Below are 24,126 nucleotides of genomic sequence, written 5' to 3' on the forward strand. Positions count from 1 at the left end.
GATCGTGTAGGGGGCAGACTGTCGCTCTTTTCAGTCGCTTGGTTCAGGGACATGCAGGATCCATGGGTCCTGGAAGTCATAGCTCAGGGTTACAAGATAAGTTTCAAGTCTCAGCCACCCAAAGGCAGTTCCTCCTCTCTATCCTGTCTTCCTGACCAGAAAGGAGGGAAGACTTTCTAGAGTGCGTACGGGATCTGTCCTCTTAGGAGTTATTGTCCCGGTGCCTATCGCAGTGAGAGGTTTGGGATACTATTCAAACCTTTTCGTCGTTCCAAAGAAGGAGGGAACTTTCCGTCCGATTTAGACCTGAAGTGCTTAAACAAGTTTTTAAATGTCCTCTCGTTCAAGAGGGAGACAATAGGTCTATTCTTCCCCTCGTTCGAGAAGGGAAGTTCATGACCATGATAGATTTGAAGGATGCTCCCTTCATGTACCAATCCTCAAGGACCACTTCCAATTCCTAAGGTTTACGTTCCTGGACAAGCACTTCCAGTTTATTGGTCTAGCTGGTATAATGGTGAGCATAGCTGCCTTCCAAGTAGTTGACTCGGGTTTGATTACCGGCCAACGCAGCATTCTCCAAGATGTTTTTCAGAGAGTGGACCATTCAGAATCTCTCCTCTGTCTTCTTCGATCCCATAGATAGAAGATAAATCTAGAGAGAGTTTTCTTGTATCAAGTACCAAGGTAGAATTCTCGGGTACTATAATAGTCTTCATAGACATGAGAATATTTCTAACAGACCAGAGACGTTGCAGGCTAGCTTCAACATGTCTTGCCCTCCAGACCTCCTTAACACCATCTGTGACTCAGTGTATGGAGGTGATTGGTATCATGGTGTCTAGCATGGACCACAATTCTTTTGCCAGGGTTCACCTCAGACTGTTGCAACTGTGCATGCTGAAGCAGTGGAACGGCGATCATTTGGATCTGTCTCAACAGATTTCTCTGGACAACCGATCAATAGAATCGCTCTCTTGTTTTTGTCTGGATCATTTGTTCCAAGGGATGCCAGTCTCATGACCATCCTGGGTGATGTGACTACGTTTACGAGTCTGTTAGGATGGGGAGCTTTGGACTCAGGAGGAAAAGCTCCTTCTCTATCGCATTTTGGATCTTCGGGCAATATACAATGCTCTGAAGAGACAATATATCCTCGGTGGATTACATCAACCATCAGGGGTGAACGAGAAGCTCCCTAGCTATGAGGGAAGTATCTCAGATTCTGGAGTGGGCGGAGACCCACATTTGTTCACTATCAGCGATCCACATTTCAGGTGTGGACAACTGGGAAATGGATTTCCTCAGCAGACAATCTAATTTATCTTTTACGGACGTTACCACTACTTCCTAGTGTAGGGGCTCGAATCAAGCAGGCGTCAGTGATACTGATTGCTCCGTCATGGCCGCGAAGAATATGGTTCACTGACTAGTGGAGATGTCGTTATCTCCTCCATGGAAGTTACCTTGCTGCAGGGATCTGCTGACCAAGGTCTCTTGTTCATCTATGTCTAGATCTCTGAGGCTGACTGCGTGGAGATTGAACGCTTAGTCCTAGCCAAGAGAGGGTTTTCTGAGGGTGTTATTTTTACTCTCATTCAAGCTCGTAGCTGGTTGCTCATAAGGTGTGGAGGACCTACTTATTTTGTTCTCCAGGATGATCTGGAGAAGGGCTTTTCTGCAAGTCCCCTGAGGGGACAGATTTCGGCCCTGTCTATGTTACTGCACAAGAGGTCCGCTGAGCCTCCTGATGTGCAGTCATTTGTTAAGGCTCTGCTAGGATCAGACCTGTGTTTAGATCTATTGCTCCTCTTTGGAGTTTAAAACTTGTTCTTTAGGTTTTGCACGGGCTCCGTTGGAGCCTATGCATGAAGTAGAAATTAAATTATTGTCTTGGAAGCTCCCTTTTCTACGGGCTATTGCTTCTGCACGCAGAGTATCTGTGATTACTGCCTTGCAATGCATCCCTCCTTATCTGGCTTTCCATGCTGATAAGGCTGTTCTACGAACCAAGTTAGGTTTTCTTCCTAAGGTTGTGTCAATTCACAACATCAATCAAGAGATTGTGGTTCCTTTCAACATAATTCTGGATGTGGTTTGTGCCTTGAAATCCTATCTTCAGGCCACATAGGAATTTAGACAAACTTCTTTCTCTGTTTGTTCTCTTTCCGGGAAGTGTGGGGGATCAGAGGGCCTCTTCGACTTCCTTATCTTTTTGGCTGAGGAGTGTCCTCCGTTTCGCATTGAGACAGCGGGACATAAGTCTCCTCTGAGCATTACGGCTCATTCAACTAGAGCTGTGGCCTCCTCTTGGGCCTTTAAGAGCGAGGCTTCTATGGAGCAGATTTGTAAGGCGGCTACTTGGTCCTCTTTACATTCTTTTGCAATATTTTACAAATTTGATGTTTTTGCTTTGGTGGAAGCAGCTTTTGGGAGAAAGGTTCTGCAGGCTGTGGTGCCCTCAGTATAGGGTCCGCCTCCTTTTACCCTCCCTTTTTTCATTCAGTGTCCTCTAGAGCTTGGGTAATTGTTCCCACAAGTAATGAATGAAGCAGTGGACTCTCCTCCCATTAAGATGGAAAACATAAATTATGCTTACCTGATAATTTCATTTCCATCTGTGGGAGGAGAGTCCACTGCTCCCGCCCGTTTCTCCGGGGGGCAGACCTAAATTTTATATTATTCTTCTGGCACCATTTATTCCCTGATATTCTCCTACTGTTCCTTGTTCCCTTGGCAGAATGACTGGGGGATGAGGGGAGTGGGGGAGGTATTTAAGCCTTTGGCTAGGGTGTATTTGCCTCCTCCTGGTGGCCAGGTTCTTAATTCCCACAAGTAATGAATGAAGCCGTGGACTCTCCTCCCACAGATGGAAATGAAATTGTCAGGTAAGCATAATTTATGTTTTTTTTCTCTTTAACTTTTTTAAAGTTTTCTTTGGTGCATGTTAGTGAGGGTATATTTTATTCCTCATTTTAATTTGTTTGCTTTTAAAGACTTTAACCCCTTTGTAGCAGTGAGGCATTCAGAAAAAGTGCAGTCTATAGCCCTGGAAGCACCTTGCAATGGCTGACGTTGAGGCATTTTTATGATGCTAGTATCCCAGACACTTATTCTAGTTATTGAGAAGTGATCCGCTCCGAAATAGATGAAGCCCCATTAATTTCCCTTTATCTTTTTTCATTACATGGTGAAGAAACTGGTTGCCAGTATTCTGTTTTTTTGTATATTTTTCTATAGTACAGTAAAGGTTCAGCATACTTATGATATTCACACCCATTGTGGGCTCTCTCCTTTCTGTAAGTATTTATCATCTTTTTTTAGCGGTTAAAGTTTTTGACATTGGTGCCTTTATAATAGACTTATCTGTGTTCTCAATCTACTAGTGTCTTATAGACAGGCGTTATCATCTGTTCTTCAAAGAAATAGTTTAGAAGAAATACCATAATAATCCCTTATATAATATAAGGGATTATTATAAGGCGCTAATATACAGAACCATGAGCCACGGTCAATAAAAATTTGGATAACAAAACTGGTCAACAAAGCACATTCACAAATCTGATAAAAACACACCAATGGTCCACTACTACCCTCGTTGAAAAATTAGGTGCAAAACAACAAAACAAATCTCAATAAACTAAGAAATATACTACACACAATAATACAATTGCTCACTTACAAATGATGCACATTTACCTCCATGCAGTGATAGTGGATGGGACATGCAAACAGACTTTTTCTGTCAGAACATATATATATTGTACCTGCGACTGTGAAGAAACAGATCCCCGCCCCAGAGAAGAAGTGTTAGTAACAGAGGAAAGACTGGATGAGACAGGAGATTTGTAGTGATTAGGAGATAATTTGTCATTGGAAAACCTATTGCTCTTTTTGTCAGCAGGTGCGTAGCGTGCAAAGATTTTCGGAGATGGTAAGTTATCGTATATGTCTGGGTCATCGTAATACACTTCTTCACTGTTCTTTCTGTTACAAGAAAAGTCATCGTCCGGTCTCCACTGGAATAAATATAACTTTAAAGTTAGCCTACAAAGCGTAGCATAAAAAAGAAGCCATCTTTATGTTAGCATGCAACAATTATTAGTTTAAGTGATTGAAATGTCTGGCACTTTAGGACATAGTATTTAAAATGAATCTTAAAAACAGGGGCAGTTTCATTCATTAACATTTTTAAAGACCGTTCCTTTGTAAAATAATTACTGTTTAGTAATGGCAAACATCCTGCCGTTCCTCCGACCTGCATTTCATACTATATTTAGTTGATCAATGATGAATCCGGCTTTATCCAATCGCTGTGTGCCCTACAAGCTGGATGCCAAAAGGGCCACGTAACGATTGGATGAAGACAGATTTGTCATTGATTAACTAATTACAGTATGAGATGTGGGCGGAGGAATGGCGGGATCTTTGCCATAACTAAACGGTAATTATTTTACAAAGAAACGGTTTTTAAAAATGTTAATGAATGAAACTGGCCCTGTTTTTAGATTATTTTTATATACTATGTCTTAAAGTGCCAGACATTACAATGACTTTAATGTTAGAGAAAATAAAAGCAGCTGAAATATCCCTTGAGAGGGATACAGAAAAGGAACCATATAAAGAAAGGGTTATATTTTTAGCAAAAGAAACCAAGACAAAAATCTTGTATTTCTATAAAACTAAACTTAAAGGGACATCCAAGTGCAAAACGAAAATGTGCTAGGGCAATTATTATTGTACTATTGAAATAGTGAGCAGCAATGCACTGGGAGCTAGATGATCACATCTGGTGAGACATATATGTGCATCCACCTATCAGCAGCAAACTCCCGCAGTGCATTGCTGCCCTGGGCTTACCTAGCTATGCTTTTTGACAAAAGATAACAATAAACAAGTACATTTGATAATATAAATAAATAGACATGTCTCTTAAAATTGCATTCTCTATACGAACTATGAAAGGTTTAATTTTTTGTAAAACCAGTGTATGATCTGCAGGGCACACTCATCCCCACGTGTGTATTTGTCAGATGATACTGAGTTTGATTTATTTGGTTCATGTGGTAATATGGTGACAAATCCACAATAATTAGCAATTTATTACACTTACGTACGTTATAGGATGTCATGATCAACTGAATATTTAGATCATTGTGTAGCTGTATTCACCTTAAATTATATCTTTATTTAAACCAAGCTGAACCAAAAAGATACACAGACTCTTAGCAGGAGGGGGAAAAAAACATTCTTCAGTCTGAATTGGATCTGTGCACAACATTCTTCAGTCTGAATTGGATCTGTGCACACATGCTAGTATGCAGCTAGTCTGTCTACCTAGGCCTAAATGTTTGTTGTCTATCAGAGATGCCGATTTAAAGGGACAGTCAAAAATATATTTTCATGATTCAGGTAGAGCATGTAATTTTAAACAACTTTCCATGTTTCTTCTATTATTTAATTTGCTTAGGTATTTTTGAAACCTTTGTTGAAAAGCATACCTTCTATAGGTAGGCTCAGGAGCAGGAATGCCCTACTGGGAGATTGCTGCTGATTGGTGGCTATACTTATGCCTCTTGTCACTTGCTCACCCAGTGTGTTCAGCTAGCTCCCAGTAGTGCATTGCTGCTCTTTCAGCAAGGAATATTAGGTGAATGAAGGAGATTTAATAAATTGGAAAGTTGTTTAAAATCGCATGCTCTATCTGAATCATGAAAGAAAAAACATAATTTATGCTTACCTGATAAATGTATTTCTCTTGTAGTGTATCCAGTCCACGGATCATACATTACTTGTGGGATATTCACCTTCCCAACAGAAAGTTGCAAGAGGATCACCCACAGCAGAGCTGCTATATAGCTCCTCCCCTAACTGTCATATCCAGTCATTCGACCGAAAACAAACAGAGAAAGGAGAAACCATAGGGTGCAGTGGTGACTGTAGTTTAATTAAAATTTAGACCTGCCTTAAAAGGACAGGGCGGGCCGTGGACTGGATACACTACAAGAGAAATAAATTTATCAGGTAAGCATAAATTATGTTTTCTCTTGTTAAGTGTATCCAGTCCACGGATCATCCATTACTTGTGGGATACCAATACCAAAGCTAAAGTACACGGATGATGGGAGGGAAAAGGCAGGATTAAGCGGAAGGAACCACTGCCTGAAGAACCTTTCTCCCAAACACAGCCTCCGAAGAAGCAAAAGTATCAAATTTGTAAAATTTTGAAAAAGTGTGAAGCGAAGACCAAGTCGCAGCCTTGCAAATCTGTTCAACAGAGGCCTCATTTTTGAAGGCCCAGGTGGAAGCCACAGCTCTAGTAGAATGAGCTGTAATCCTTTCAGGGGGCTGCTGTCCAGCAGTCTCATAGGCTAGGCGTATTACGCTCCGAAGCCAAAAGGAAAGAGAAGTTGCCGAAGCTTTTTGACCTCTCCTCTGTCCAGAGTAAACGACAAACAGGGAAGATGTTTGACGAAAATCTTTAGTAGCTTGTAAGTAAAACTTCAAGGCACGGACTACGTCCATATTATGTAAAAGACGTTCCTTCTTTGAAGAAGGATTAGGGCACAACGATGGAACAACAATCTCTTGATTGATATTCTTGTTAGAAACCACCTTAGGTAAAAACCCAGGTTTGGTACGCAGAACTACCTTAACTGCATGAAAAATCAGATAAGGAGAATCACATTGTAAGGCAGATAGCTCAGAGACTCTCCGAGCCGAGGAAATAGCCATCAAAAACAGAACTTTCCAAGATAAAAGTTTAATATCAATGGAATGAAGGGGTTCAAACGGAACTCTTTGAAGAACCTTAAGAACCAAGTTTAAGCTCCACGGGGGAGCAACAGGTTTAAACACAGGCTTAATTCTAACCAAAGCCTGCCAAAATGCCTGGACGTCTGGAACCTCTGCCAGACGCTTGTGCAAAAGAATAGACAGAACAGAAATCTGTCCCTGTAAGGAACTAGCTGATAATCCTTTGTCCAAGCCCTCTTGGAGAAAAGACAATATTCTAGGAATCCTGACCTTACTCCATGAGTAATTCTTGGATTCACACCAATAAAGATATTTACTCCATATCTTGTGGTAGATTTTCCTGGTAACAGGCTTTCGTGCCTGTATTAAAGTATCAATGACTGACTCGGAGAAGCCACGCTTTGATAGAATCAAGCGTTCAATCTCCATGCAGTCAGTCTCAGAGAAATTAGATTTGGATGATTGAAAGGACCTTGTATCAGAAGGTCCTGTCTTAGAGGCAGAGTCCATGGTGGAAAGGATGACATGTCCACTAGGTCTGCATACCAAGTCCTGCGTGGCCACGCAGGTGCTATCAGAATCACTGATGCTCTCTCCTGTTTGATTTTGGCAATCAGTCGAGGGAGCAGAGGAAACGGTGGAAACACATAAGCCAGGTTGAAGAACCAAGGCGCTGCTAGAGCATCTATCAGCGTCGCTTCTGGGTCCCTGGACCTGGATCCGTAACAAGGAAGCTTGGCGTTCTGGCGAGACGCCATGAGATCCAACTCTGGTTTGCCCAAACGATGAATCAACTGAGCAAACACCTCCGGATGGAGTTCCCACTCCCCCGGATGGAAAGTCTGACGACTTAGAAAATCCGCCTCCCAGTTCTCCATGCCTGGGATATGGATTGCTGACAGGTGGCAAGACTGGTACTCTGCCCAGCGAATTATTTTTGAGACTTCTAACATCGCTAGGGAACTCCTGCTTCCCCCTTGATGGTTGATGTAAGCCACAGTCGTGATGTTGTCCGACTGAAATCTGATGAACCTCAGTGTTGCTAACTGAGGCCAAGCCAGAAGAGCATTGAATATCGCTCTTAACTCCAGAATATTTATTGGAAGGAGTTTCTCCTTCTGAGTCCACGATCCCTGTGCCTTCAGGGAGTTCCAGACTGCACCCCAACCTAGAAGGCTGGCATCTGTTGTTACAATTGTCCAATCTGGCCTGCGAAAGGTCATACCCTTGGACAGGTGTACCCGAGACAACCACCAGAGAAGAGAATCTCTGGTCTCTTGATCCAGATTTAGCAGAGGGGACAAATCTGTGTAATCCCCATTCCACTGACTCAGCATGCATAATTGCAGCGGTCTGAGATGAAGGCGCGCAAATGGCACTATGTCCATTGCCGCTACCATTAAGCCGATTACCTCCATACACTGAGCTACCGAAGGGCGCGGAATGGAGTGAAAAACACGGCAAGCATTTAGAAGTTTTGATAACCTGGACTCTGTCAGGTAAATTTTCATTTCTACAGAATCTATAAGAGTCCCTAAGAAGGAGACTCTTGTGAGTGGGGATAGAGAACTCTTTTCCTCGTTCACTTTCCACCCGTGCAACCTCAGAAATGCCAGAACTATCTCTGTATGAGACTTGGCAACTTGAAAGCTTGACGCCTGTATCAGGATGTCGTCTAGATATGGAGCCACCGCTATGCCTCGCGGTCTTAGAACCGCCAGAAGTGAGCCCAGAACCTTTGTAAAGATTCTCAGGGCTGTAGCCAACCCGAAGGGAAGAGCTACAAATTGGTAATGCCTGTCTAGAAAGGCAAACCTTAGAAACCGATGATGATCCTTGTGAATCGGTATGTGAAGGTAGGCATCCTTTAAGTCCACTGTGGTCATGTACTGACCTTCTTGGATCATGGGTAGGATGGTCCGAATAGTTTCCATTTTGAAAGATGGAACTCTGAGGAATTTGTTTAAGATCTTTAGATCCAAAATTGGACTGAAGGTTCCCTCTTTTTTGGGAACCACAAACAGATTCGACTAAAAACCCTGTCCTTGTTCCGTCCGCGGAACTGGATGGATCACTCCCATAACTAGGAGGTCTTGCACACAGCATAGGAATGCCTCTTTCTTTATCTGATTTGCAGATAGCCTTGAAAGATGAAATCTCCCTTGTGGAGGGGAAGCTTTGAAGTCCAGAAGATATCCCTGAGATATGATCTCCAATGCCCAGGGATCCTGAACATCTCTTCCCACGCCTGGGCGAAGAGAGAAAGTCTGCCCCCTACTAGATCCGTCACTGGATAGGGGGCCTTTCCTTCATGCTGTCTTAGAGGCAGCAGCAGGCTTTCTGGCCTGCTTGCCTTTGTTCCAGGACTGATTAGGTTTCCAGGCCTGCTTAGATTGAGCAAAAGTTCCCTCTTGTTTTGAAGCGGAGGAAGTTGATGCTGCACCTGCCTTGAAATTTCGAAAGGCACGAAAATTAGACTGTTTGGCCTTTGCTTTGGCCCTGTCCTGAGGAAGGGTGTGACCCTTACCTCCAGTAATGTCAGCAATAATTTCCTTCAAACCAGGCCCGAATAAGGTCTGCCCCTTGAAAGGAATGTTGAGTAATTTAGACTTCGAAGTCACGTCAGCTGACCAGGATTTAAGTCATAGCGCCCTACGCGCCTGGATGGCGAATCCGGAATTCTTAGCCGTTAGTTTAGTCAAATGAACAATGGCATCAGAAACAAATGAGTTAGCTAGCTTAAGTGTTCTAAGCTTGTCAATAATTTCAGTCAATGGAGCTGTATGGATGGACTTTTCCACGGCCTCAAACCAGAATGCCGCTGCGGCCGTGACAGGCGCAATGCATGCAAGGGGCTGTAAAATAAAACCTTGTTGAATAAACATTTTCTTAAGGTAACCCTCCAATTTTTTATCCATTGGATCTGAAACCGGGATAGTGGTACGCTTTGCTAAAGTAGAAACTGCTCCCTCCACCTTAGGGACCGTCTGCCATAAGTCCCGTGTAGTGGCGTCTATTGGAAACATTTTTCTAAATATAGGAGGTGGGGAAAAAGGCACACCCGGTCTATCCCACTCCTTGCTAATAATTTCTGTAAGCCTTTTAGGTATAGGAAAAACATCAGTACACACCGGTACCGCATAGTATTTATCCAGCCTACACAATTTCTCTGGTACTGCAACTGTGTTACAGTCATTCAGAGCAGCTAATACCTCCCCAAGCAACACACAGAGGTTCTCAAGCTTAAATTTAAAATTAGAAATCTCTGAATCAGGTTTCCCCGAATCAGAGATGTCACCCACAGACTGAAGCTCTCCGTCCTCATGATCTGCATATTGTGACGCAGTATCAGACATGGCCCTTACAGCATCTGCGCGCTCTGTATTTCTCCTAACCCCAGAGCAATCGCGCTTGCCTCTTAATTCAGGCAACCTGGATAATACCTCTGACAGGGTATTATTCATGATTGCAGCCATGTCCTGCAAGGTAATCGCTATGGGCGTCCCTGATGTAATTGGCGCCATATTAGCGTGCATCCCCTGAGCGGGAGGTGAAGGGTCTGACACGTGGGGAGAGTTAGTCGGCATAACTTCCCCCTCGTCAGAATCTTCTGGTGATATTTCTTTTATAGTTAAAGACTGATCTTTACTGTTTAAGGTGAATTCAATACATTTAGTACACATTCTCTTATGGGGCTCCACCATGGCTTTCAAACATAATGAACAAGTAGTTTCCTCTATGTCAGACATGTTTAAACAGACTAGCAATGAGACTAGCAAGCTTGGAAAACACTTTAAACAAGTTTACAAGCAATATAAAAAACGTTACTGCACCTTTAAGAAACACAAATTTTGTCAAAATTTGAAATAACAGTGAAAAAAGGCAGTTACACTAACGAAATGTTTACAGTGTATGTAACAAGTTAGCAGAGCATTGCACCCACTTGCAAATGGATGATTAACCCCTTAATACCCAAAACTGAATAAAAAAAGACAAAAACGTTTTTTTTTTGTTTTTTTTCAAACAGTCACAACAACTGCCACAGCTCTACTGTGGCTTTTTACCTCCCTCAAAAACGACTTTGAAGCCTTTTGAGCCCTCCAGAGAAGTCCTGGAACATGCAGGAAGAAGCTGGATGTCTCTGTCAGTATTTTTAGCTGCACAGAAAAGCACTAAAATAGGCCCTTCCACTCATATTGCAACAGTGGAAAGCCTAAGGAAACTGTTTCTAGGCTGAATTCAAGCCAGCCATGTGGAAAAAAACTAGGCCCCAATAAGTTTTATCACCAAATACATATAAAAACGATTAAACATGCCAGCAAACGTTTTATATTACATTTTTATAAGAGTATGTATCTCTATTAATAAGCCTGATACCAGTCGCTATCACTGCATTTAAGGCTTTACTTACATTACTTCGGTATCAGCAGCATTTTCTAGCAAATTCCATCCCAAGAAAAATATTAACTGCACATACCTTATTGCAGGAAAACCTGCACACCATTCCCTCTCTGAAGTTACCTCACTCCTCAGAATATGTGAGAACAGCCATGGATCTTAGTTACTTCTGCTAAGATCATAGAAAACGCAGGCAGATTCTTCTTCTAAATACTGCCTGAGATAAACAGTACACTCCGGCACCATTTAAAAATAACAAACTTTTGATTGAAGAATAAACTAAGTATAAAACACCACACTCCTCTTACGACCTCCATCTTGGTTGAGGCTTGCAAGAGAATGACTGGGTATGACAGTTAGGGGAGGAGCTATATAGCAGCTCTGCTGTGGGTGATCCTCTTGCAACTTCCTGTTGGGAAGGAGAATATCCCACAAGTAATGGATGATCCGTGGACTGGATACACTTAACAAGAGAAATTTGGTTTTCATGCCCCTTTAAGTCACACTGAATTTACCTTATTCTCTAGCATTTACTTCACTCACACGCACAATCCCCCTGCTATCTATTCACACCATGTTTATACCACATACATATGTACACAGTAGTGACTTGTTAGCAAGTAGGGGACAGGACAAATCCATGACAAGCAGAAATAAATATACTCATTTAACAAAACAAATCTGCAATATTCATTGAAAACGATTTTCAGATATGAAGTAGCATTTTCATGCAGCTTCAAATTTGTGTATAATGTTCCTTTAAATCGCTATATTACAAATGGCACAAAGAAGTGCTCCAAAAATTGTCACTGCAACATAAAGAAATATAAACATGTCAGGGCATTTGTAGGTAAGAAAACACTACATATCGGTTGTAACCCAAAAGTACATCATGATTTAATGGTCATCTGATTTCGTTTGTTCCACAAAAGAGATACTATAAAAATAAATAAGTAAATTAGATTTGGTCAAGTATAAACCAAAGATACATAACAAAATATCACATGTAGATTACTTAAAGGTACATTAAAGACTAAATAAATGCTAGATAGGATGATGTGAATTATGTGAATATGTATCTTTAAATATCTTAGTTGTTTAAATTATTGAAAAATGAGGTGTAAAGTTTTAGGGCCTATAAAGCAATGGGCACTGCCCTGTTGTAACCTGGGTATTATTCTCTGCTGAAGCCAATTATGGACAGTTATGAATGAACACTAGAGTGGGCAACTAATGGCTGTTTGGAATATAACAGTGTTAAGTATTGATTCTGCATTTTAACAGGCATTAGGAAGTTTGCTATGTTAAAACGATAGAAAGGTCAAAAATTAAATATGCATTTGGGTGCATTTCAATGTGAAATATAATCATTTTGCAATATACTTTTATTAGCGAAAATGCTTCTATTAAACGCTATTACTGTTTTTCTGCAGCATACGCACATATCTTGTGAAGGCCGTGCACCAGTATTCAAACACCATGCCTGCTCACAGAGACAGCAGTGACTTGTATGACATAAAGTAGGTCTTCAGAAGCAATACACACCACCGGCAGCTCTCTGAGGAACGGCGTTTGAATACTGGTGCACAGGCGCCCTTACAGGATATGTGCGTATGCCACAGAAAAAAAACATAATAACTTTTACTAGAAGCATTTATGCTATTTAAAATATATTGCAAAAAATGCTTCTATTTCACATTGAAATGCACCCATAAACATTTCATTTTTGACCAGGAAAAGTGAGGAAATGAAATGATAAAAGTATGGGTTTTTTTTTAAAGTCTTATTGCAAATTACATTTAACTTGAATGTCCCTTTAACTACATAACTAGTTAGCAGGAAAGTCCAAAAGATCATTAATCATTACAATTGCTGTTTAGATAAAGTAAATTAAAGCTAGTGAATTTTGTCCTTAATGAACTTGGTTGAACCTACAATTTGCCATTTAAAAGGTTCCACGAGGTCATTGGCATTTCAGTACATAAACTATATTTGTGTCTACTAGAAACATCTTTCTCTGTGTCGTTTGCTGTAGATAATGTAATTGTGAAGTATGCACAGTCATTTGCGGTCACATGAGATGTTGAATTTCTGATTGTATGCAGACACTGAATTTAATCATCTAATGATATCAATGTGTCTTATTGATTGCAGATGTGTTTTTATTAAACATGTGTAAACTATTTATATTCTTACCAAGCCATTTATGCATAGGACGTCATCGTAATGAAGTGCCATACCAGTGGGACACGAATAGCCATTTGTTGGAGCTTCCCGATATGGATTTGCAGTAATTACCCGTCTGTTCATAAAGCTAACATAAATAAAAAGTAAATTGCATTAACATTCCAGCTTGTCCAGTATCTGATAAAGATACTCATCTAAATAACAATGAAAGTGAATAACCTTTAAATTCATATCAAGCCAGATAGGATTGCAATGAAAAGTGGCAAAAAACAAACAAGTATAGGTTTAAAGGGACAGTCTACTTGATAATTGTTATTATTTAAAAATATAAAGAATCCCTTTATTACCCATTCCCCAGTATTGCATAACCAACACGGTTATATTAACCCCTTAATGACCACAGCACTTTTCCATTTTCTGTCCGTTTGGGACCAAGGCTATTTTTAAATTTTTGAGGTGTTTGTGTTTAGCTGTAATTTTCCTCTTACTCATTTACTGTACTCACACATATTATATACCGTTTTTCTCGCCATTAAATGGACTTTCTAAGGATACCATTATTTTCATCATATCTTATAATTTACTATAAAAAAATTTATAAAATATGAGGAAAAAATGGAAAAAAACACACTTTTTCTAACTTTGACCCCCAAAATCTGTTACACATCTACAACCACCAAAAAACACCCATGCTAAATAGTTTCTAAATGTTGTCCTGAGTTTAGAAATACCCAATGTTTACATGTTCTTTGCTTTTTTTGTAAACTATAGGGCCATAAATACAAGTAGCACTTTGCTATTTCCAAACCATTTCTTTTCAAAATTAGCGATAGTTACATTAGAGCACTGATATCTTTCAGGAATCTCTGAATATCCATTGACATGTATATATTTTTTTTTAGTAGACAACCCAAAGTATTGATCTAGGCCCATTTTGGTATATTTCATGCCACCATTTCACCGCCAAATGCAATCAAATAGAAAAAATCGTTCACTTTTCACAAATTTTTTCACAAACTTTTGGTTTCTAACTTAAATTATTTACAAACAGCTTGTGCAATTATGGCATAAATGGTTGTAAATTCTTCTCTGGGATCCCCTTTGTTCAGAAATAGCAGACATATATGACTTTGGTGTTGCTTTTTGGTAATTAGAACGCCGCTAAATGCCACTGCGCACCACACGTGTATTATGCCCAGCAGTGAAGGGGTTAATTAGGGAGCATGTAGGGAGCTTTTTGGGGTAGTTTTAGCTTTAGTGTAGTGTAGTAGACAACCCCAAGTATTGATCTAGGCCAATTTTGGTATATTTCATGCCACCATTTCACCGCTAAATGCGATCAAATTAAAAAAAACGTTAATTTTTTCTCAATTTTAGGTTTCTCACTGAAATTATTTACAAACACCTTCTGCAATTATGGCACAAATGGTTGTAAATGCTTCTCTGGGATCCCCTTTGTTCAGAAATAGCAGACATATATGGCTTTGGCATTGCTTTTTGGTAATTAGAAGGCCTCTAAATGCCGCTGCGCATCACACGTGTATTATGGCTAGCAGTGAAGGGGTTAATTATGTAGCTTGTAGGGAGCTTGCAGGGTTAATTTTAGCTTTAGTGTAGAGCTCAGCCTCCCACCTGAAACATCAGACCCCCTGATCCCTCCCAAACAGCTCTCTTCCCTCCCCCACCCCACAAATGTCCCCGCCATCTTAAGTACTGGCAGAAACTCTGCCAGTACTAAAATAAAAGGTATTTGGCCCTTTTTAAAAAAAAAAAAAAAAAAAAAAGCATATTTACATATGCTGATGTGTAGGATCCCCCCTTAGACCCCAACCTCACTGATCCCCCACCAAACTGCTCTCTAACCCTTCCCCTCTGCAATAATGGGCGCCATCTTGGGTACTGGCAGCTGTCTGCCAGTACCCAGTTTTGTAACAAAATGTGCCTTTTTTTTTTTTTAAATTCCCTTTTCTGTAGTGTAGCTTTCCCCCCCCACCGAGACCAACCCCCAACCCCTTCCAGGACCCTTAGATTGCATTTAAGTGGGGTTTTTTTTTCAACTTTTTTTTTTCTGTAGTGTAGCGGTTCCCACCCGCTCCCGCCCCGTGCACGCGCCCACCCACCACCCCCGTGCACGTGCGCGCCCCGTAGCTCCCGCCCCCGATCCCGCCCCCCTCCACTCCACATAGCGCACCGATGGCCGCCACCCGCCTCCCACGTAAGCTCCCACCCACCAACGATACCGGCCATCGATGTCCGGTGCAGAGAGGGCCACAGAGTGGCTCTCTCTGCATCGGATGGCCAAGGGGGGTTATTGCAGGATGCCTCCATATCGAGGCATCACTGCAATAACCGGAAAGCAGCTGGAAGCGAGCAGGATCGCTTCCAGCTGCTTTCCAGACCAAGGACGTACGCCACACGTCCTCGGTCATTAACTGACTTTTTTTTGAGGACGTGTGGCGTACGTCCTTGGTCGTTAAGGGGTTAATATACTTTATACCTCTATGATTAAATGTATCTAAAACTCCTGCAGACTGCCCCTTATCTCAGTACTTTGTACAAACTTGCATTGTAGCTAAATCAGTACTGGTTCTTTCATAACCATTATCATTCTTCACAGGAGTGAGCACCATGTTATCTATATAGCACACATGAACTAGCACTGTCTGGCTGTTAACAAGCTAAAACAGAGCCCTGAGATAAGAGGCAGTCTGTAGAGGCTTATAAACAGGCAATCTTAGGCCTAGATTTGGAGTTCGGCGGTAGCCGTCAAAACCAGCGTTAGAGGCTCCTAACGCTGGTTTTGGCCGCCCGCTGGTATTTGGAGTCAGTGATTAAAGGGTCTAACGCTCACTTTTCAGCCGCGACTTTTCCATACCGCAGATCCCCCTACGCCATTTGCGTATCCTATCTTTTCAATGGGATCTTCCTAACGCTGGTATTTAGAGTCGTTTCTGAAGTGAGCGTTAGAGCTCTAACGACAAAACTCCAGCCGCCTGAAAATAGCAGGAGTTAAGAGCTTTCTGGCTAACGCCGGTTCATAAAGCTCTTAACTACTGTACCCTACAGTACACTAACACCCATAAACTACCTATGTACCCCTAAACCGAGCTCCCCCCACATCGCCGCCACTCGATTAAAATATTTTAACCCCTAATCTGCCGACCGCCACCTACGTTATACTTATGTACCCCTAATCTGCTGCCCCTAACCCCGCCGACCCCTGTATTACATTTATTAACCCCTAACCTGCCCCCCACAACGTCGCCGCCAGCTACTTAAAAAAATTAACCCCTAATCTGCCGACCGCAAAGCGCCGCCACCTACGTTATCCCTATGTACCCCTAATCTGCTGCCCCTAACACCGCCGACCCCTATATTATATTTATTAACCCCTAATCTGCCCCCCTCAACGTCGCCTCCACCTGCCTACACTTATTAACCCCTAATCTGCCGAGCGGACCGCACCGCTACTATAATAAAGTTATTAACCCCTAACCCGCCTCACTAACCCTATCATAAATAGTATTAACCCCTAATCTGCCCTCCCTAACATCGCCGACACCTACCTTCAATTATTAACCCCTAATCTGACGACCGGAGCTCATCGCTACTATAATAAATGGATTAACCCCTAAAGCTAAGTCTAATCCTAACACTAACACCCCCCTAACTTAAATATAATTTACATCTAACAAAATAAATTAACTCTTATTAAATAAATGATTCCTATTTAAAGCTAAATACTTACCTGTAAAATAAATCCTAATATAGCTACAATATAAATTATAATTATATTATAGCTATTTTAGGATTAATATTTATTTTACAGGCAACTTTGTAATTATTTTAACCAGGTACAATAGCTATTAAATAGTTAAGAACTATTTAATAGTTACCTAGTTAAAATAATAACAAATTTACCTGTAAAATAAATCCTAACCTAAGATATAATTAAACCTAACACTACCCTATCAATACATTAATTAAATAAACTACCTACAATTACCTACAATTAACCTAACACTACACTATCAATAAATTAATTAAACACAATTCCTACAAATAAATACAATTAAATAAACTAGCTAAAGTACAAAAAATAAAAAAATATTTACAAACATAAGAAAAATATTACAACAATTTTAAACTAATTACACCTACTCTAAGCCCCCTAATAAAATAACAAAGCCCCCCAAAATAAAAAATTCCCTACCCTATTCTAAATTAAAAAAGTTACAAGCTCTTTTACCTTACCAGCCCTGAACAGGGCCCTTTGCGGGGCATGCCCCAAGAATTTCAGCTCTTTTGCCTGTAAAAAAAAACATACCATACCCCCCCCCCAACATTACAACCCACCACCCACATACCCCTAATCTAACCCAAACCCCCCTTAAAGAAACCTAACACTAAGCCCCTGAAGATCTTCCTACCTTGTCTTCACCATCCAGGTATCACCGATCCGTCCTGGCTCCAACATCTTCATCCAACCCAAGCGGGGGTTGGCGATCCATCATCCGGTGGCTGAAGAGGTCCAGAAGAGGCTCCAAAGTCTTCCTCCTATCCGGCAAGAAGAGGACATCCGGACCGGCAAACATCTTCTCCAAGCGGCATCTTCGATCTTCTTCCATCCGGTGCGGAGCGGGTCCATCTTGAAGCAGGCGACGCAGATCCATCCTCTTCTTCCGTTGTCTCCCGACGAATGACGGTTCCTTTAAGGGACGTCATCCAAGATGGCGTCCCTCGAATTCCGATTGGCTGATAGGATTCTATCAGCCAATCGGAATTAAGGTAGGAATTTTCTGATTGGCTGATGGAATCAGCCAATCAGAATCAAGTTCAATCCGAATGGCTGATCCAATCAGCCAATCAGATTGAGCTCGCATTCTATTGGCTGATCGGAACAGCCAATAGAATGCGAGCTCAATCTGATTGGATGATTGGATCAGCCAATCGGATTGAACTTGATTCTGATTGGCTGATTCCATCAGCCAATCAGAAAATTCCTACCTTAATTCCGATTGGCTGATAGAATCCTATCAGCCAATCGGAATTCGAGGGACGCCATCTTGGATGACGTCCCTTAAAGGAACCGTCATTCGTCGGGAGACAACGGAAGAAGAGGATGGATCCGCGTCGCCTGCTTCAAGATGGACCCGCTCCGCACCGGATGGAAGAAGATCGAAGATGCCGCTTGGAGAAGATGTTTGCCGGTCCGGATGTCCTCTTCTTGCCGGATAGGAGGAAGACTTTGGAGCCTCTTCTGGACCTCTTCAGCCACCGGATGATGGATCGCCAACCCCCGCTTGGGTTGGATGAAGATGTTGGAGCCAGGACAGATCGGTGATACCTGGATGGTGAAGACAAGGTAGGAAGATCTTCAGGGGCTTAGTGTTAGGTTTCTTTAAGGGGGGTTTGGGTTAGATTAGGGGTATGTGGGTGGTGGGTTGTAATGTTGGGGGGGGGGGTATGGTATGTTTTTTTTTACAGGCAAAAGAGCTGAAATTCTTGGGGCATGCCCCGCAAAGGGCCCTGTTCAGGGCTGGTAAGGTAAAAGAGCTTGTAACTTTTTTAATTTAGAATAGGGTAGGGAATTTTTTATTTTGGGGGGCTTTGTTATTTTATTAGGGGGCTTAGAGTAGGTGTAATTAGTTTAAAATTGTTGTAATATTTTTCTTATGTTTGTAAATATTTTTTTATTTTTTGTAACTTAGTTCTTTTTTATTTTTTGTACTTTAGCTAGTTTATTTAATTGTATTTATTTGTAGGAATTGTGTTTAATTAATTTATTGATAGTGTAGTGTTAGGTTAATTGTAGGTAATTGTAGGTAGTTTATTTAATTAATGTATTGATAGGGTAGTGTTAGGTTTAATTATATCTTAGGTTAGGATTTATTTTACAGGTAAATTTGTTATTATTTTAACTAGGTAACTATTAAATAGTTCTTAACTATTTAATAGCTATTGTACCTGGTTAAAATAATTACAAAGTTGCCTGTAAAATAAATATTAATCCTAAAATAGCTATAATATAATTATAATTTATATTGTAGCTATATTAGGATTTATTTTACAGGTAAGTATTTAGCTTTAAATAGGAATAAGTTATTTAATAAGAGTTAATTTATTTCGTTAGATGTAAATTATATTTAAGTTAGGGGGGTGTTAGTGTTAGGGTTAGACTTAGCTTTAGGGGTTAATACATTTATTAGAATAGCGGTGAGGTCCGCTCGGCAGATTAGGGGTTAATAATTGAAGGTAGGTGTCGGCGATGTTAGGGAGGGCAGATTAGGGGTTAATACTATTTATGATAGGGTTAGTGAGGCGGATTAGGGGTTAATAACTTTATTATAGTAGCGCTCAGGTCCGCTCGGCAGATTAGGGGTTAATAAGTGTAGGCAGGTGTCGGCGACGTTGAGGGGGGCAGATTAGGGGTTAATAAATATAATATAGGGGTCGGCGATGTTAGGGCAGCAGATTAGGGGTACATAGGGATAACGTAGGTTGCGGCGGTTTACAGAGCGGCAGATTAGGGGTTAAAAAAAATATGCAGGGGTCAGCGATAGCGGGAGCGGCAGATTAGGGGTTAATAAGTGTAAGGGTAGGGGTGTTTAGACTCGGGGTACATGTTAGAGTGTTAGGTGCAGACGTAGGAAGTGTTTCCCCATAGGAAACAATGGGGCTGCGTTAGGAGCTGAACGCTGCTTTTTTGCAGGTGTTAGGTTTTTTTTCAGCTCAAACAGTCCCATTGTTTCCTATGGGAGAATCGTGCACGAGCACGTTTTTGAGGCTGGCCGCGTCCGTAAGCAACTCTGGTATCGAGAGTTGCATTTGCGGTAAAAATGCTCTACGCTCCTTTTTTGGAGCCTAACGCACCATTTGTTTGAACTCTCGATACCAGAGTTAAATTTATGGTGCGGCCAGAAAAAAAGCCCGCGGAGCGTTAACAGCCCTTCTACCGCCGAACTCCAAATCTAGGCCTTAGCGGTTATAAAGTATATTCATATAACAATAATGTATAAAGCTGGGGAATGAGTAGTAAAATGTGTTATCTATCTTTTTAAACAATAAAAAAGAAATCAAGTAGACAGTCCCTTTAAACAAATCTTGATATTTTCCAGGTTTTCAGTTTTTTTAAGAAAATAGCAGAATCATAGTCGTAGCTTAGGCGACAGTACTTTCTAAAACACATTAAATTATTTGTGTACATCAACTATAATACATTCCAGGAAATAAGAAATTCTTTCCCTCGCTAATCTGGGACAGTTCAGAACTTAAAACGAAAGTAGGAAAACAAGAGTAGATTATAATAAAGACAGTAATTAATTTAATTTAATTATAGTATGAAATTAGCTAAAGAAATAGTTTTCCCCTTTATATTGTGTAGTGATGAGACCATGTTTGGGCATATTTGTTAAAAGTAAGTAATGTTTGCTGAACATTCAGTATTTGTTTCAGAATATTTTTTTCCCTTTATGAACTGTAACATCTATAAGTGAAACCAGAGACCACATGATCATGCACCTAGCAACCCTAATAATGTCCATGGCACGCACATCCATCACCCATGATGCCAACCTGCTCATCATAAATCCGTCCACAAAAAATAAAAACTCGGCCCACAGGTCTCCCTGATTCAGCCTTAGCATTCTAGTCCCATATGCAGGAAAAGTTGGAAAGTATGCTATGGGCATCAACACCTGAATGTATATTCAACTGTTTTGTTAAATATTCAAATCTGATATTTGAATAACAAAATTTATGCTTACCTGATAAATTTATTTATTTCTTGACACAGTGAGTCCATGGATCATCAATTACTGTTGGGAATACCACTCCTGGCCAGCAGGGAAGCTGTTAAGTATCACTTCCCTTCCCACAACCCCCAGTCATTCGACCAAAGGAAAAGGAGAGAGAGAAACAACACAAGGTGCAGAGGTGCTTGAGGTTTATATAAAACGACTGTCTGAAAAACAAGGAGGGCCGTGGACTCACTGTATCAAGAAAGAAAAAAATGTATCAGGTAAGCATAAATTTTGTTTTCTTTCTTAAGACACGGTGAGTCCAAGGATCATCAATTACTGTTGGGAATCAATACCCAAGCTAGAGGACACAGATGATACATGAGGGCAGGACAGGTAACCTAAACAGAAGGCACCACAGCTCTCAGGACCTTTCTCCCAAAAGAAGCCTCCGCCGAGGCAAAAGTGTCAAATTTATAGAATTTGGAAAAAGTGTGCAAAGAAGACCAAGTTGCAGCCTTACAAATCTGTTCAATAGAGGCCTCATTTTTGAAGGCCCAAGAAGAAGACACCGCCCTGGTGGAATGAGCTGTAATTCTCTCGGGAGGCTGCTGACCAGCAGTCTCATAAGCCAAAGGAATTTGAACTTCTCAACCAGAGAGAAAAAGAAGTAGCAGTAGCTTTCTGACCTTTACATTTACTGGAAAAGCAAACAAACAGAGCAGAAGACTGACAAAAGTCCTTCGTAGCCTGCAGATACAATTTAAGAGCCTGCACAACGTCTAAGTTGTGCAACAAACGTTCTTTATGGGAAGAAGGATTAGGACAGAGAGAAGAAACAACAATTTCCTGATTAATATTTCTGTCCAAAACAACCTTAGGAAGAAAACCAAACTTGGTACGTAGAACTGCCTTATCAGCATGAAATATGAGATAAGGAGAATTACACTGCAAAGCGGAGAGTTCAGAAACCCTCTGAGCAGAAGAAATAGCAACAAGAAACAAAACTTTCCAAGATAATAACTTAATATCTACAGAATGCATAGGCTCAAACAGAGCCTGTTGTAAAACTTTGAGAACCAAATTAAGGCTCCAAGGTGGAGCAACTGATTTAAAGACAGGCCTGATTCTGACCAGAGCCTCACAAAAGTATTGGACATCCGGCACGTCCGCCAGACGTTTGTGCAAGAGAATAGATAAAGCAGAAATCTGACCTTTAAGGGTACTGACCGGTAACCCCTTTTCAAGGCCTTCCTGGAGAAAAGACAAGATCCTTGGGATCCTAAACTTACTCCAAGAATATCCTTTAGACTCACACCAATAAAGATATTTACGCCATATCTTATGGTAAATCTTTCTAGTGACAGGCTTACAAGCCTGAATCATGGTCTCAATGACCAACTAAGTTTGGATGACGGAAGGGCCCCTGAAGAAGTAGGTCCTTCCTCAGCGGAAGTCTCCATGGAGGTAGAGATGACATTTCTACTAGATCCGCATACCAGATCCTGCGAGGTCACGCAGAAGCTATAAGAATCCCCAATGCTCTCTACTGTTTTATTCGAACAATGACTCGCGGAAGGAGAGCAAACGGAGGAAATAGATATGCCAACCTGAAGTGCCAGAGCATCTATCAGAAAAGCTTGAGGGTCTCTCGACATCGAGCCGTACTTTGAAAGCTTGGTGTTCTGACAAGACACCATCAGATCCAATTCCGGTAATCCCCATTTGGTTGTTAACCTGAAGAACACTTTGGGATGGACTTCCAACTCCCCGGGATAGAAAGTCTGTCTGCTCAGGAAATCCGCTTCCCAATTGTCCACTCCTGGAATGTGGATGACAGACAGACAGCAATTGTGAATCTCCGCCCACTGGATGATCTGTGCCACCTCCATCATGGCTAAAGAACTCAGAGTACCCCCGTGGTGGTTGATGTAGGCCACTGAGGTTATGTTGTCCATCTTGAATCTGATAAACAGGGCTAGGGCAAGCTGAGGCCAAGCCATCAAGGCATTGAAGATCGCTCTCAACTCCAGAATGTTTATGGGGAGAGCAGATTCCTCCTGAGACCAAAGTCCCTGCACCTTCAATGAGTCCCAGACTGCTCCCCAACCCAACAGGCTGGCATCCGTGATCACAATTACCCAGAAGGGTCTCTGAAAACACGTCCCGTGGGACAGATGTCCGACTGTAGGGACAGACAAGCGAACAGAATCTTGGCTCTTCTGACCTCTGTCAGAAAAATCCTCATAGCTAGAGAAGATCGCTCTCAACTCCAGAATGTTTATGGGGAGAGCAGATTCCTCCTGAGACCAAAGTCCCTGCACCTTCAATGAGTCCCAGACTGCTCCCCAACCCAACAGGCTGGCATCCGTGATCACAATTACCCAGAAGGGTCTCTGAAAACACGTCCTGTGGGACAGATGTCCGACTGTAGGGACAGACAAGCGAACAGAATCTTGGCTCTTCTGACCTCTGTCAGAAAAATCCTCATAGCTAGAGAATCTATAATGTTTCCTAAGGTGGTAACTCTTGTAGTCGGAACCAATTAACTTTTCCCCAGATTGATCTTCCAACCGTGGAAACGAAGAAACGCCAACAAAGTCCTTGTATGAGATTCTGCTAGTTGAAAGGATGGCGTCTGAACCAGAATGTCGTCCAGATAAGGTGCCACTGCAATTCCCTGAGACCGAATTACTGCCAATAGAGCTCCCAGGACCTTTGAGAAAATTCTGGGAGCTGTGGTCAGGCCAAATGGAAGAGCTATCAATTGAAAATGTTTGTCTAGCTTGGCAAACCTCAGATATTTGTGATGATCCCTGTGAATGGGAACGTGCAGGTATGCATTCTTCAGGTCTATAGTTATCATGAATTGTCCCTCGTGAATGAGAGGCTGAATGGAGCGGATAGTCTCCATCTTGAAGGACGGTACTCTTAGGAATTTGTTTAGTAGATTTAGATCCAGGATGGTTCTGAAGGTTCCCTCTTTCTTGGGAACCATAAACAGGTTTGAATAGAAACCGAGACCCTGTTTCTGACTTGGAACAGG

At 41.5% G+C, this 24,126-nt stretch overlaps 1 protein-coding gene across 2 annotated transcripts in view; it reads right to left on the reverse strand.

The window, feature by feature from the left end:
• The window catches only part of AFAP1 (actin filament associated protein 1), a 455,210-nt gene that overhangs the window by 67,788 nt on the left and 363,296 nt on the right, over positions 1 to 24,126 (reverse strand). The window contains exons 12-13 of one of the 2 annotated variants that reach the window (XM_053704167.1): positions 13,351 to 13,468; positions 3,768 to 4,019 (exon numbers count right to left, since the gene is read on the reverse strand). In XM_053704167.1, coding sequence (XP_053560142.1) covers positions 3,768 to 4,019; positions 13,351 to 13,468 — 370 coding nt within the window. The remainder of the gene's footprint in view (positions 1 to 3,767; positions 4,020 to 13,350; positions 13,469 to 24,126) is intronic. The other variant, XM_053704166.1, reaches the window with a different exon arrangement.

This window comes from Bombina bombina, chromosome 2 (genome assembly GCF_027579735.1).
Source record: "Bombina bombina isolate aBomBom1 chromosome 2, aBomBom1.pri, whole genome shotgun sequence".
NCBI classification, from domain to species: Eukaryota; Metazoa; Chordata; class Amphibia; order Anura; family Bombinatoridae; genus Bombina; species Bombina bombina.